Genomic DNA, 12,461 nt, shown 5'->3' with positions numbered 1-12,461 from the left:
TGAGGCGGTGCTTGGGAGAATCATGTGGTGCCAGGAATCAAGCCTTGGCTGGTCCTTGCTTTGCATGTGCCCTAACTTCTATAGCATCTCTAGGCCCCCTCTTTCTCTTATTTTATGTTTTTGGGGTGACTCTGCACCCGCCAATGCTCAGTAAGGACTCTTGGCTCTGTGCTCAGGGACCACTCCTGATGGGATTCCGGGGATCATGTGGGGTGCTAGAGCTCGAAAACCCAAGGTGGGCTGCGTGCATGGTGAGTGTCCTACCTACTATACTTTCACTCATTCGGCCTCTTTCTCCTTTTTTAAAAAAATTAATTAATTCATTTTTTGCTTTTTGGGTCACACCTGGCTATGCACAGGGGTTACTCCTGGAAATGCTCAGAGGACCATATGGGATGCTGGGAATAGAACCCGGGTTGGCCACGTGCAAGGCAGACGCCCTACCTGCTGTGCTATTGCTCCAGCCCCAGCCGCCTGTGCTCTTAAGTAGAGGTGTTGCACTATCAACGCACTAATTCATTCAATAAGCTTCTTTTTTTTTCCTTTGCTTGTGTTGGGGTCACACTGACTCTGTGCCCAGGGATCATCCCCGGTGGGGCTCAGGGGACCATATGAGGTGATGGAGATAGAAATCTGGCCAGCCGAATACAAGGCAAGTGCCTTACATGCTATACTATCTCCCCAGCCCCCAGTAAAACTTTTTGAGGATCACCTGTGAACTGGGAGAGCAATAGGGTGCCTCCCTGCAGCCATGAGAAGGATCGGAAGGAGTGATGGATTGCAGAAGGTGCTAGAAAAGTGGGAGTGCTGAACAGACAGAGGCGGAGAGGTTGAGGGAAGGGTTCTTAACACCTTCAGAACAACCCCTGCCAGCCTCAAGTGCCTGACCCCTGCCTCTGCTGTCACTCTGGTACCCACCTCTGCTCCTCTCTGGGGCATGTCTTGGTGACCTTTGTTCCCTGCAGCAAATCTGAGAGCCAGAGGTTTTCTGTAGGTGCTTGCGGCCAGTTCAGTCCTTCGACCCACTTCTGGCTGAGCAGGTTGTGTAACTGCACTATCTGGAGGTGTCGCAATGAGATACAGGGTTGGGGGTTGACTTGCTTCCAGACTCGAGTGACATCAGTGAGACCGTGGCGCTGCTCAGTACTCGATGAGCAGCTTAGCTCACAGGAAACTGCAGGTCATAACCCAAGCTACAATCAGAGGGTTGGTAACTTTCTTTGCTTCTCTAAAATGCTGATGTCTGGCACCCAAGAGCTAGTACATAAAGGGCTTGCCTTGCACACAGACTACCCAGCACCGTTTAGGGTTCTCTGAGTAGTTCCAGGAGTGATCTCTGAGCACAGGGCCAGGAGTAAGCCCTAAGCACCTCCCAATGTGGCTTCCAAACAAAAATAACACGAAAAATCAAGTGTAGGATAACGTTGGTTCGTCCTTTCTCCCTTGCTGTGGGGAGCTCAGGTTTCTTGGGTTACACCCATCACAGTGCTCCATTCCTCTGTGTTTATCTTTAGCTTCTCCTTTGCGCTCTGCTTCTCCTATCTCCTGTTCATCACTTATCCCCAAATCAGACCCTGTGACTTGTAAAGTCAGATTCTTCCAGGACTCTGGATTTTGTATAAGCAAGTGAAGCATTGCTTGTCTCTTTCCTTAAGTGTGTAGTGTACTTCAGAGCAATGTCCTTTTCTGTATAGACACAGGAAGACAGTTGATGCTATGTTTTTGTAACTTGGGAATTAATTAACTCCAAATACTGTTTACTACTGGCATCTGTCAGGACTGGAGTCATAGCACATCAGGTAGGGCATTTGCCTTGCACGCAGCCAACCCAGATTCGATTCCTCCGTCCCTCTCAGAGAGCCCGGCAAGCTACCAAGAGTATTCTGCCCACAGGGCAAAGCCTGGCAAGCCACCCATGGCATATTCGATATGCCAAACACAGTAATAACCAGTCTCACAATAGAGACGTTACTGGTGCCCGCTCAAGCAAATTGATGAACAATGGGATGACAGTGCTACAGTGCTACAGTGCTACTGGGCATCTGTCAGGACTGGAGCCATAGCACAGCAGGTAGGGCATTTGCCTTGCATGTGGCCGACCCGGATTCATTTCCTCCTTCCCTCTCGGAGAGCCCGGCAAACTACCGAGAGTATTTCACCCGCATGGCAGGGCCTAGCAAGCTCCCCTTGGCATATTTGATAGACCAAAACAGTAACAAGTCTCACAATGAAGACACTATTGGTGCCCGCTTGAGCAAATCAATGAGCAACAGGATGATAGCAATGGGATGGTTTCTTATAGTGAAGCTTCTTGTCCTGGGGGCAGCTCTCCCTGGGCAGCTGTGTAAATGCTGTCCAGGCAGGGGAAGGAGGCTGGGAGCTGTCAGCTGTGGGGACATGTGAGGTCCAAATGAGATGGAAGGGAAGCTTAAGGAACCAATTCTCAGACCCTCTTCTGTCCTCAGACAAAGCTCCTGCTTGTGCCTGCCTTAGATAAATAAGCACTTAACTAATGACCCTAGAAACAATTTATTGTTTCTTTGGAATTCAAGTTTAATTAGCTATCTGTTGCTCATTTTTTTTTTTTTGGCTTTTTGGGTCACACCCAGCAATGCACAGGAGTTACTCCTGGCTCATGCACTAAGGAATTAACTCCTGGCGGTGCTCAGGGGACCATATGGGATGCTGGGAATTGAACCCGGTTCGGCCGCATGCAAGGCAAACGCCCTACCCACTGTGCTATCGCTCCAGCCCCGCTATCTGTTGCTCTTTTTCTTCTTTCTTTTCCTTTCCTTTTTTCACCCCCTCTGTGAGTGTGGGGGGGGAGGGAGGTGGGGAGAATGGGTTTCAGACCCTGCAGTGCTCCTGGCTCTGCATTCAGGGATCACCTCTGACAGGGTTTGGGGGAGGGCGACATATGGGTGCTGGGGATGGAACATGGCCTAGCAGCATGCAAGACAAACTCCTTACACGCTATACAAGAAGATCTCTGGCCCCCCTGTCCTCTCCCCCCCCCCATTTATTTATTTATTTATTTATTTGAATCACCATGAGATACACAGTTACAAAGCTGCTCATGATCATGCAGTGTTCCAATACCCATCCCTCCACCAATGTATATTTCCCTCCACCAGTGTCCCCAGTTTCCCTCCTGCCACCCTCCCCCCAGCCTGCCTCTATGGCAGTCACTTTCCTTCTTACTCTCTCTCTGTTTCTCTCTCTCCTCTTTGGAGCTTTGCACTGTGGCACTGTTGTCTCGTTGTTCATCGATTGGCCCGAGTGGGCACCAGTAGCGTCTCCATTGTGAGACTTGTTGTTACTGTTTTTGGCATATCAAATATGCCACGGGTAGCTTGCCAGGCTCTGCCATGCGGGTGGGATACTCTCGGTAGCTTGCCGTGCTCTCTGAGAGGGGCGGAGGAATTGAACCCAGGTCGGCCGCGTGCAAGGCAAACGCCCTACCTGCTGTGTTATTGCTCCATTATGGAGCATTATGGAGCATTATGGTTTACAATATAGGTACTGAGATGTTACCTGTTTGTTCCTTTACCTGTTTTCAGCATGCAGTTCTTATCCAGAACGATCATTCCCAACTAACTTTATCTTTATGCATGATAAAGATAGTTGGAAATTTTCTATTCCAACTGCCTTCTCCCCCAGCATTTGAGGCAGGCTTCCAACTGTGGACCAATCATCTTGGCCCTTGTTTCTCCTGTCCTTGGGGATTGGTCTCTTATGTTTTTTTTTTGTTTTTTTTGTATCCCACAAATGAGTCCAATCATTCTATATCTATCTCTCTCCGACTTGTTTCATTTACCATGATATTCTCCACGTCCATACATTTAAAAGCAAATTTCATAACTTCATTTTTCCTAACAGCCACACAGTATTCCACTGTGTAGCTGTGCCATAGTTTCTTTAACCAGTCTCCTGTTCTCAGGTCCTTGGGTTGTTTCCAGATTCTGGCTATTGTGAATAGTGCTGCAGTGAACATAAAAGTGCAGATAACATTTCTGCTGTGTGTTTTTGGACCACTGAGGTAGATTCTCATAGGTGGTATTGCTGGGTTGTATGGAAGCTCAATTTCTAGCAGTGCCTTATATATCTTGGATATTAAACCATTATCAGATGGGCATTGGGTAAATTTTTTTCCTAATTTGTGGGATGTCTTTATATTATGGTCACTTTTTTCTTTTGAGATGCAGGAGCTTTTTAGTTTAATGTAGTCCTATTTGTTTATCTTTGCTTCCACTTGCTTGGTCAGTGGTGTTTCATCTTTTAAGATGCCTTGAGCTTCAATGTCGTGGACTGTTCTTCCACATTTTCCTTGATGTATCTTATGGATTCAAGTCTGATATAGAGGACTTTAATCCATTTTGACCTGACTTTGTGTCTGACATTAGAAAAAGTTCTGAGTTCATTTTTTTGCATGTAGTTGTCCAGTTTTCCCAGCACCATTTGTTGAAGAGTCTTTCCTTGCTTCCCTTTATATTTCTTGCTCCTTTATCAAAAATTAGGTGATCATGTATTTGAGAGTTGATGTCAGGATACTCAACTCTGTTCCACTGAGCTGCAGATCTGTCTTTATTCTGGTCCCATGCTAGTTTAATTACTACTGCTTTGTAGTACAGTTCGAAGTTGGAGAAGGTCATGCCTCCCATCTTCTTTTTCTAAGGATTGCTTTAGCTATTCATGGGGGTTTACTGTCCCATGTGAATTTCAGGAGTGTTTGTTCTAGTTCTTTGAAAAATATCATGAGTATCCTTATAGGGACTGCATTGAATCTGTAAAATGCTTTGGGGAATATTGCCATTTGGATAATGCTAATCCTCCTGATCCATGAGCAGGAGATGTGTCTCATTTCCTAGTGTCCTCTTTTATTTCTTGAAGTAGCGTTTTGCAGTTTTCTTTATATAGGTCCTTCACCTTTTTAGTTAAACTGATTTCAAGGTCCTTGATTTTCTGAGGCATGATTTGTGAACGGTATTGTTTTTCTAACATCTCTCTCTTCTCTTTAATTATTTGTTTATAGAAAGCCATGTTGAGTTGGGCATGAAGAACTTAGCCACAACTAAAAGTCATTTGATGAAGGGAAATGAGGTTAAACGTTCCTTTTAAGGAGGTGCATGAACACATGAATGAGCTAGTGATTGAGAAGGTGTGGTCATATGTATGTTAAGTAACTTTCACTCACACTTACTGAGTTCATTGAGGATGCCCCATTTCTTTCTTGGTGGCCTAATAAGTGGGGAATCACTTCCTCCCCTCCCCCCACACTTGAAAATGTGTTCAAACACTGTGATTTACAAAGTTGTTCATAATACATCGGCTGGAGCGATAGCACAGCGGTTGGGCGTTTGCCTTTCACGCTGTCGACCCAAGTTTGATTCCTCCGCCCCTCTCAGAGAACCTGGCAAGCTACCGAGAGTATTGAGCCCGCACGGCAGAGCCTGGCAAGCTACCCCGTGCGTATTGGATATGCCGAAAACAGTAACAATAAGTCTCTCAATGAGAGACATTACTGGTGCCCGCTAGAACAAATCAATAGCAATGGGATGATGACAGTGAGAGTATTCCACCACCAATTCTACTACCAGTGTGACCTATCCTCTACCTTATTTCAAGTTATACCCCACCCCCGACCTGCTTCCTTAGCAGGCACAAAATAATTTACTTTATATTGCTTGTTACAACACATCTCTTATGATGGTGTTACTAAAGTTATTGTCTGAGGATTTGCTGAACTGTTAGTTGCTAATTGAGCCTTCTATACTATTGCTTTTGCTAATCGAACTTAGTGAGCTTCTGCACAGCTATCCCATCTAATTTTCTGTGTCTCTACTGGACTGTCAGTACTGTGAAGTTTAGAGTTGTTGCACAGTTGTGTGTGTGGCTGCATGCTTCAGCAGCTGTGGCACTATGATGACTCAGCCCCATGGCATCTCAGGCCTTCCAGGTTCAGTGAGCAGCAGCTTCTCTCTGAGATGGGGTAGGTGGCGGAGCAATTTAAATGCGAGAGGAAGCGGGAGCAATGGGCCACCCAACAGGGCAGGGACTTGGCCTGCCCCCTTCTACGAAGGCCCCAATGATCTGGACCCAGACGCTGGCGCCTACCAGGCTCAGCACAGCAGCTTCTCTTCATAAGTGGGGAATCTCCCTGGGAAACTCTACTTTTATCAAGATGACACATCATAGCGCATCTGTTTTGTTTCACAGCTCTCGCTGAGGTGAAGAGAGAAGCCAAGACCCACCTGCCCTCCCAGGACCCTGTCCCAGGAACCCAGCAAACTGACCACACGCCATCTTCCCAGCCTGCCTTGCTGTTCTCATCAACCCAGCACAGAGGACCAAGTCCAGTGAATGAGATTCTTTCCAGGGCAACCACTGCCGGGACAAAGCTCCTACCGCCTCTGGCATTTAATCACACAATTGGCCGCATTGTCCTCTCTGAGGATAAAGATGTCAAGTTTAATTGTTCCATCAGCATACCTAACATGTACCATGACAGTGCCATCATTTCTTGGTGGAAAGATGGGAAGGAATTGCTTGGGGCACATCATGTGATCACTCAGTATTATTCTGATGACCGAACTACCACAATCATCACTTCCTTCAGGTATATATTTGTTTTCTTCATTTTTTAATTTCTTTTTAAAAATTATTATTATTATTTTTTTGTGCTCAGGGCTTACTCCTGACTCTTCACTCAGGGATTATTCATGGAAGTGCTTGGGGGAACATCTGTGGTGCCAGGAATCAAACCTGGGTCAGCCACATGCAAGGCAAGCATCCTATCTGCTGTACTATCTCTCCAGCCCAGCTTTTCCATTTTTTTTAAACCTGTGTATATTTTCAAAGTTATTTTGTTATTGAATCACTGTGAGATAGATCCCCACAAAGCTGTTCATGATTAGGTTTCAATCACACAGTGTTCCAACACCCATCTCTCCACCAGTGTACATATCCCAGCACTAGTGTCCCCAATTTCCCTCTCAGCATCCCTCACCCCACCCACAGCCTGCCTCTATGGCAGGAACTTCTTTGTCTCTTTGTCTCTCTGTCTCTGTCTCTGTTGCTCTCTCTCTCTCTCTCTCTCTCTCTCTCTCTCTCTCTCCAACATAGATACTGAAAGGTTGTCATGTATCTCTCTCTCTCTTTTTTTTTTTTGGCTTTTTGGGTCACACCTGGCAATGCACAGGGGTTACTCCTGGCTCTGCACTCAGGAATTACCCCTGGCGGTGCTCAGGGGACCATATGGGATGCTGGGAATTGAACCCAGGTTGGCCTCGTGCAAGGCAAATGCCCTACCCGCTGTGCTATCACTCCAGCCCGTCATGTATATCTCTTTACCTACTTTTAACCCTCAGATCTTGTCCAGCATGATCATTTCCAGCTATTATTGTCATACTGGCCTCTTCTCTACCTTACCTACCCTCCACCCCATTTTAAAACTTTCTTGTCATTGTTATTTAAAACACACGTTTTCAAACTTTCTTATCATTGCTATTTCTGACTCAAAAGCAAAAGACTAGTACCTAAAAAAAATGGCCTTTTGTTTGTGTTCATTTTTTTTTTTTTTGCTTTTTGGGTCACCCAGCAATGCACAGGGGTTACCTCCTGGCTTTGCACTCAGGAGTTACTCCTGGCAGTGCTCAGGGGACCATATGGGATGCTGGGAATCGAACCCGGGTCGGCGTGTGCAAGGCAAACGCCCTACCTGCTGTGCTATTGCTCCAGCCCCTTGTTTGTGTTCATATTATAACAATTATAATATTAGCAGAAGTTATTAGAATTTATTAGAGGACAAGCACAGCTGATGGTCAGCCTTGTTGGCCTTTTAAAAATTCATCTTTGCTTCCCCCGGAAGTGTCTGTTAGCAGATGCTCTGGATCCTGGAAAACCACTTCCCACCTGGCAGACAAGTCAGGTCAAATCCTACTTTAACTCAGCACTCCCTCGGTGGAAGGATGGTGTTCATTGCAGAAATGAGAGCTCTCTGGGGCTGGGAGGTTGGGCACTTGCCTAGCATGCACCAGCCTGGGTTCGATTCTTAGCACCACCCAGTCACCTGAGCATCACTGGGTATAGCCCTGGAGGCCTCTGAGCACCACCAAGTGTGACTTTGAAGGCCCCCAGCACTGCCAGGGCTTGGAGGAGGGGGGATGGCCAGGTATCCCCAGCAACCGCAGGTCTTGGGCAGCATCATATCCTTGAGCCCTTGAGCTGAATCGACAGCCTGATTGGCTAGGAATTGTTGGTGGGGCCCCTAGACCTCCCGAACTTGCTTGGGAGCCTCTCCCTTATGTCCCCAAATGAGAGACACCCAAATAACCTGGTGGGTGAGGAGCTTATAAAGCAAGGAGGCTTTCCCAGGCCTCTCACTTGCCAACTCTTTCTCTCTTCTTCCTCTTCCCAACACACCTGCTGCCTCTTGGTATGGTTGGAGCTACACGCACAGTCACACGGGAGTAGAGAGTTCTGAGGTCTGGGCCAGTGACACCTCAGTTGGCCCCTTTGCTTTGACATGCCTAAGCTGAGTGACTAAAGAAAGCGCAAGGAAAAAGTCACACATGCTGGCACGAATATCTGGAATATTCCATCGTCTGCAAGCCGAGCCATCCTCTTCCAGGATACTCTAGGCCATGAGCAGCTGCCTCCCAGCCCTATTCTCACATGCTGACCCACCTATCCTGGTTTCTCTTGTACAGGAAGGGTTTGTTCCACTGTGTTAGTTTGCTTTTGTGAGGACCTTCAGGCACACACAGCTTTAGAATTAGGTGGGCCAGTGGTCACTGAGAGCCTCCGTTAAGTCAAGGCCATGCAAAGTGGCAGCAAACCTCGCTCTGGACTCTGAGATCTGATTGGCACCCTCTGTGAGACCGTCTCACCCTCTCTGTCCTGAGGTGTGGGGTAGTTCTGACTGCAGCAGGACCTTGGATGCGTCAAGTGATGCTCCCTTTGCAGAAAACCACCTTGGAATTGCCACAAGTTGTATGACTCCAGTTCAAGTTAGATATGAATACTCGGGACCACACCTGGGGTGGCTCGGGACTTTTTTCTTTGTGCTCAAGAATCATTCTCAGCAGTGCTCAAGGCACCATGTGGGGTGCTAGGGAGGGATGGAATGGGATTAACAACATGCAGAGCAAGTACCTAAACCCCAATGCTACCTCTTGGATGTCCTGTTCTTTGATATTTAAAGCAGAATCCACACTACTGTGGTCTGTGGGGGTCTGTGACCTAGTCAGGCCCCTTTGACCCTTCGACCTTTTCTCAAATCCTTTAAGTTTCAACCTTTGACAGGGTGTGGATGAGTTTTATTTTGCTTTAGGACAGATAAGTTGGGGGTGGGGAGAGTTGCAGGGAAGAAAGGCACTGACATAACCAAGTCTTTCTTGTTCATTTTCCTCTCACCATGCTCTTCTTGGCTTGTGTGTGATGGGAAGAGAGGAAACCAGTATCTCTGCCCTAACGAGACAGCTGAGAGCATCTCAGCCCCCCGCTTCCCCTTCCCACCCCAGCTCCATGCACCTTTCTCAGAGGTTTGGGGGCCCCCAGGTGGGACACACATGGGAAATTCTCAGCTTTTTCAAGCCCAGGCCACCTTTTCCTAGCACATCTTAGCGAGGTGCTAGGCCTGTGCGCATACAGGGACTGGGCCTGGGGGACAGTTGGTCACCCCTGGTGGACCGGGGACCCACCCTCGGGGGTTGGCCAAGTCCTGGCAGGACAAAGGAAGGCTGGACTTTAATTTTATTCTTTCACTTGTAATTGGTTTGGTTTGGGGCTGTATACTGAGTGGTACTGAGGACTCTGCCTCAGGGATCAGTCCTGATGGGCTCAGAAGACCATATGTGGTACTTAACTGTGATGAGATTGTTGGCCACACTCAAGGCAACGCACTGCCCACGGTAACTCCATCCCCTAAACCTTCTTTTTTTAACACGAAATTCATAGATAGAAAAATCAAGCAAAATGCTTTGTGTGCAGAGAGAATGGAGCTGGGTTCTGGCCTTAGCAGGTCAGATGTGGAGAGTGTGTGAGATGTGGAGCAGTTGCCTCTGACCCCGAAATTAGCCCACATGCCCAGTTATTACTGCCTCAAAACAAGTCTGTGAGCTTGCCAAATGCCTGAGGGGCTGGTGCCCTAATCTTGAGACCCCCTGGACTAGTATCTACCATTAAATGAAGTGACAGCATCATTAGATTGTGTGTGTGTGTGTGTGTGTGAGAGAGAGAGAGAGAGAGAGAGAAAGAGAGAGAGAGAGAGAGAGAGAGAGAGAGAGAGAGAGAGAGAGAGAGAGAGAGAGAGAGAGAGAGAGAGAGAGAGAGATCACAACTCTGTCGACTGGAGACCCAGGGAAAACTGATGCTCTAAGGCACTTTGGAAGTGAAATTCCCCCTTCCTCAAGGGACCTCAGAAACCTTCAACTGTTTAGATGAGGCCCACCCAGAGGTTGAGGGAGATGATCTGGTTTACTCTGACTCTATTGATTTAAATGTTAATCACATCTGAAAGATGTCTTCATCGAAACATCTAGAGCAAGGTTTGACCAAATATCTGGCTTCCAAGCTCGAGCCATGTTGGCAAAAGATCAGCCATCCTGTGGTTTGGGGGTTTGCCTTGAATGCGGCAGATGACCGGGTTCCAGTTCCCGGCCCCACGAGGGTCCCTCGAGCACCACCTGGAGTGATCTCTGAGCACAGAGCCAGGAGTAAGCCCTGAGCCAGCTAGTGTGGCCGCCAAACAAACAAAAACAAAAAAAAGAAAGAAAAATATTATCTTCGAGCAAGAAGTTGAAGAATGTTTTGTTTCTTTAGAGGATTTTAAGGAAGTCACTCTAAATATCTTATGTGTTTTCTCTGAAGCATAACCAAAGTGCAGCGTTCAGACAATGGATCCTATTTCTGTAAGATGAAAATTAATGATGAAGAAATTGTGTCCGAACCCATCTACATTGAGGTACAAGGTAAGCCAGAGTGTGCAATTGCTACAAGCTCTTTAATTTTTTTGATTTTGGGGTCATACCAAACTGTGCTCAGGACTTACTTCTGGCTCTGCACTCAGGAATTAGTCCTGGCAGGGTTCAGGGGGACTGTATGTGGCGACAGGGTCCAACCTAGGTCAGCTGCATGCAAGACAAGCACCCTACCTACTCTACTAATCTCTGGTCCTGCCACAGACTGGGTTTTTAAGCCTGAGTGAATTACTTCCTGTAACCTTTCCCCAGGGTGAGGTGCCTGTTTGGAATTCTGTACCCGAAGCCTGCGGCTTCAGAAGCGTAAAAATTGTGCAAGAGTGAGGGGAGGGGATCCCCTTCACAAAATTTAGGTGATAGGGGCTGGAGTGATAGCACAGCGGGTAGGGCGTTTGCCTTGCTCGCGGCCGACCCGGGTTTGATTCCCAGCATCCCATATGGTCCCCTGAGCACCGCCAGGAATAATTCCTGAGTGCATGAGCCAGGAATAACCCCTGTGTATCGCCGGGTGTGACCCAAAAAGAAAAGAAAAATTTTAGATGATAGTGAAATGAACTCAACCCAGAGTTTTAGCTCTATTCTAGGATATTAAGAATTTCTTGAACTCAAGTTATTTACCCATCAAAAGAAAAACAGTTAAGACTTTTTCTGCATTTCATTACCCCATTCTCAGTGCTGGCACCAGATAGCATGTACTGCCAGGTGGAGATTTATTGTTACTGGGCACTTTTCTGTCTAGCCGATGTGGCTGGTGAGAGCAGGAGGCTGGGTGGCATCCGGAGCTGACTCAGCAATTTATCTGTGACACTTTTCCATCTGGGAATGGTCAGGGGTACTGCTTGGTGTATGAATGACAAGATAGGGGATGGGGAAGGGCTGGAGTAATAGCACAGCGGGTAGGGCATTTGCCTTGCACACAGCTGACCCGGATTCAATTCCCAGCATCCCATATGGTCGCCTGAGCACCATCAGGAGTAATTCATGAGTGTGTGAGCCAGGAGTAACCCCTGTGCATTGCCAGGTGTGACCCAAAAAGGAAAAAACAAAAAAAGATAGGGGAGGGGGAGGCAGGTGGCAGGAGGGGAGGGTGGGTAGAGTGCCTTGATGAAGGTGAGAAATGGGGCATCAGACAAGGATGTCTCTGCCCCAGGGCACCTGATCTTGAGTGGAGCACTTGAACGGAGGCAATAGTGAGCCAGCCCAGGTCAGCCCAGGGCTTGGACTTGGTGGTCTGGGTCTGTACTGGCAGGGCCTGACAAAAAGGGCTGTCACCCTAGGGAGCACTGGGAAATGAAACACCCTTTTCTTCTTCCTTCTGACCCTTTTCATCTTAGGCTTAGGGGCCAGCAATTAGCTTTTCTAGGGAAGTTTGAAGCGTCTCCCAGGAAAAGCCTTCTCTGTTGTGTGTTCTCTGCTGGGATCAGTTATTGAGTCCACACCTGGCTATGCTCAGGGCTTACTCCTGCCTTGGTGCTCAAGGGT

At 47.5% G+C, this 12,461-nt stretch overlaps 1 protein-coding gene across 1 annotated transcript in view; it reads left to right on the top strand.

Annotated features, from left to right (window-relative positions):
- Positions 1–12,461, top strand: part of MERTK (MER proto-oncogene, tyrosine kinase) — a 122,654-nt gene that overhangs the window by 32,268 nt on the left and 77,925 nt on the right. Inside the window, exons 2-3 of the mRNA XM_055122673.1 lie at positions 6,217–6,616; positions 10,870–10,970. Coding sequence (XP_054978648.1) covers positions 6,217–6,616; positions 10,870–10,970 — 501 coding nt within the window. The remainder of the gene's footprint in view (positions 1–6,216; positions 6,617–10,869; positions 10,971–12,461) is intronic.

The sequence above is a fragment of the Sorex araneus genome, chromosome X, assembly GCF_027595985.1.
Source record: "Sorex araneus isolate mSorAra2 chromosome X, mSorAra2.pri, whole genome shotgun sequence".
Lineage (NCBI taxonomy): Eukaryota > Metazoa > Chordata > Mammalia > Eulipotyphla > Soricidae > Sorex > Sorex araneus.
The sequence above is the reverse complement of the archived record's forward strand: the minus strand, read 5'-3'. Positions and strand labels throughout refer to the sequence as shown.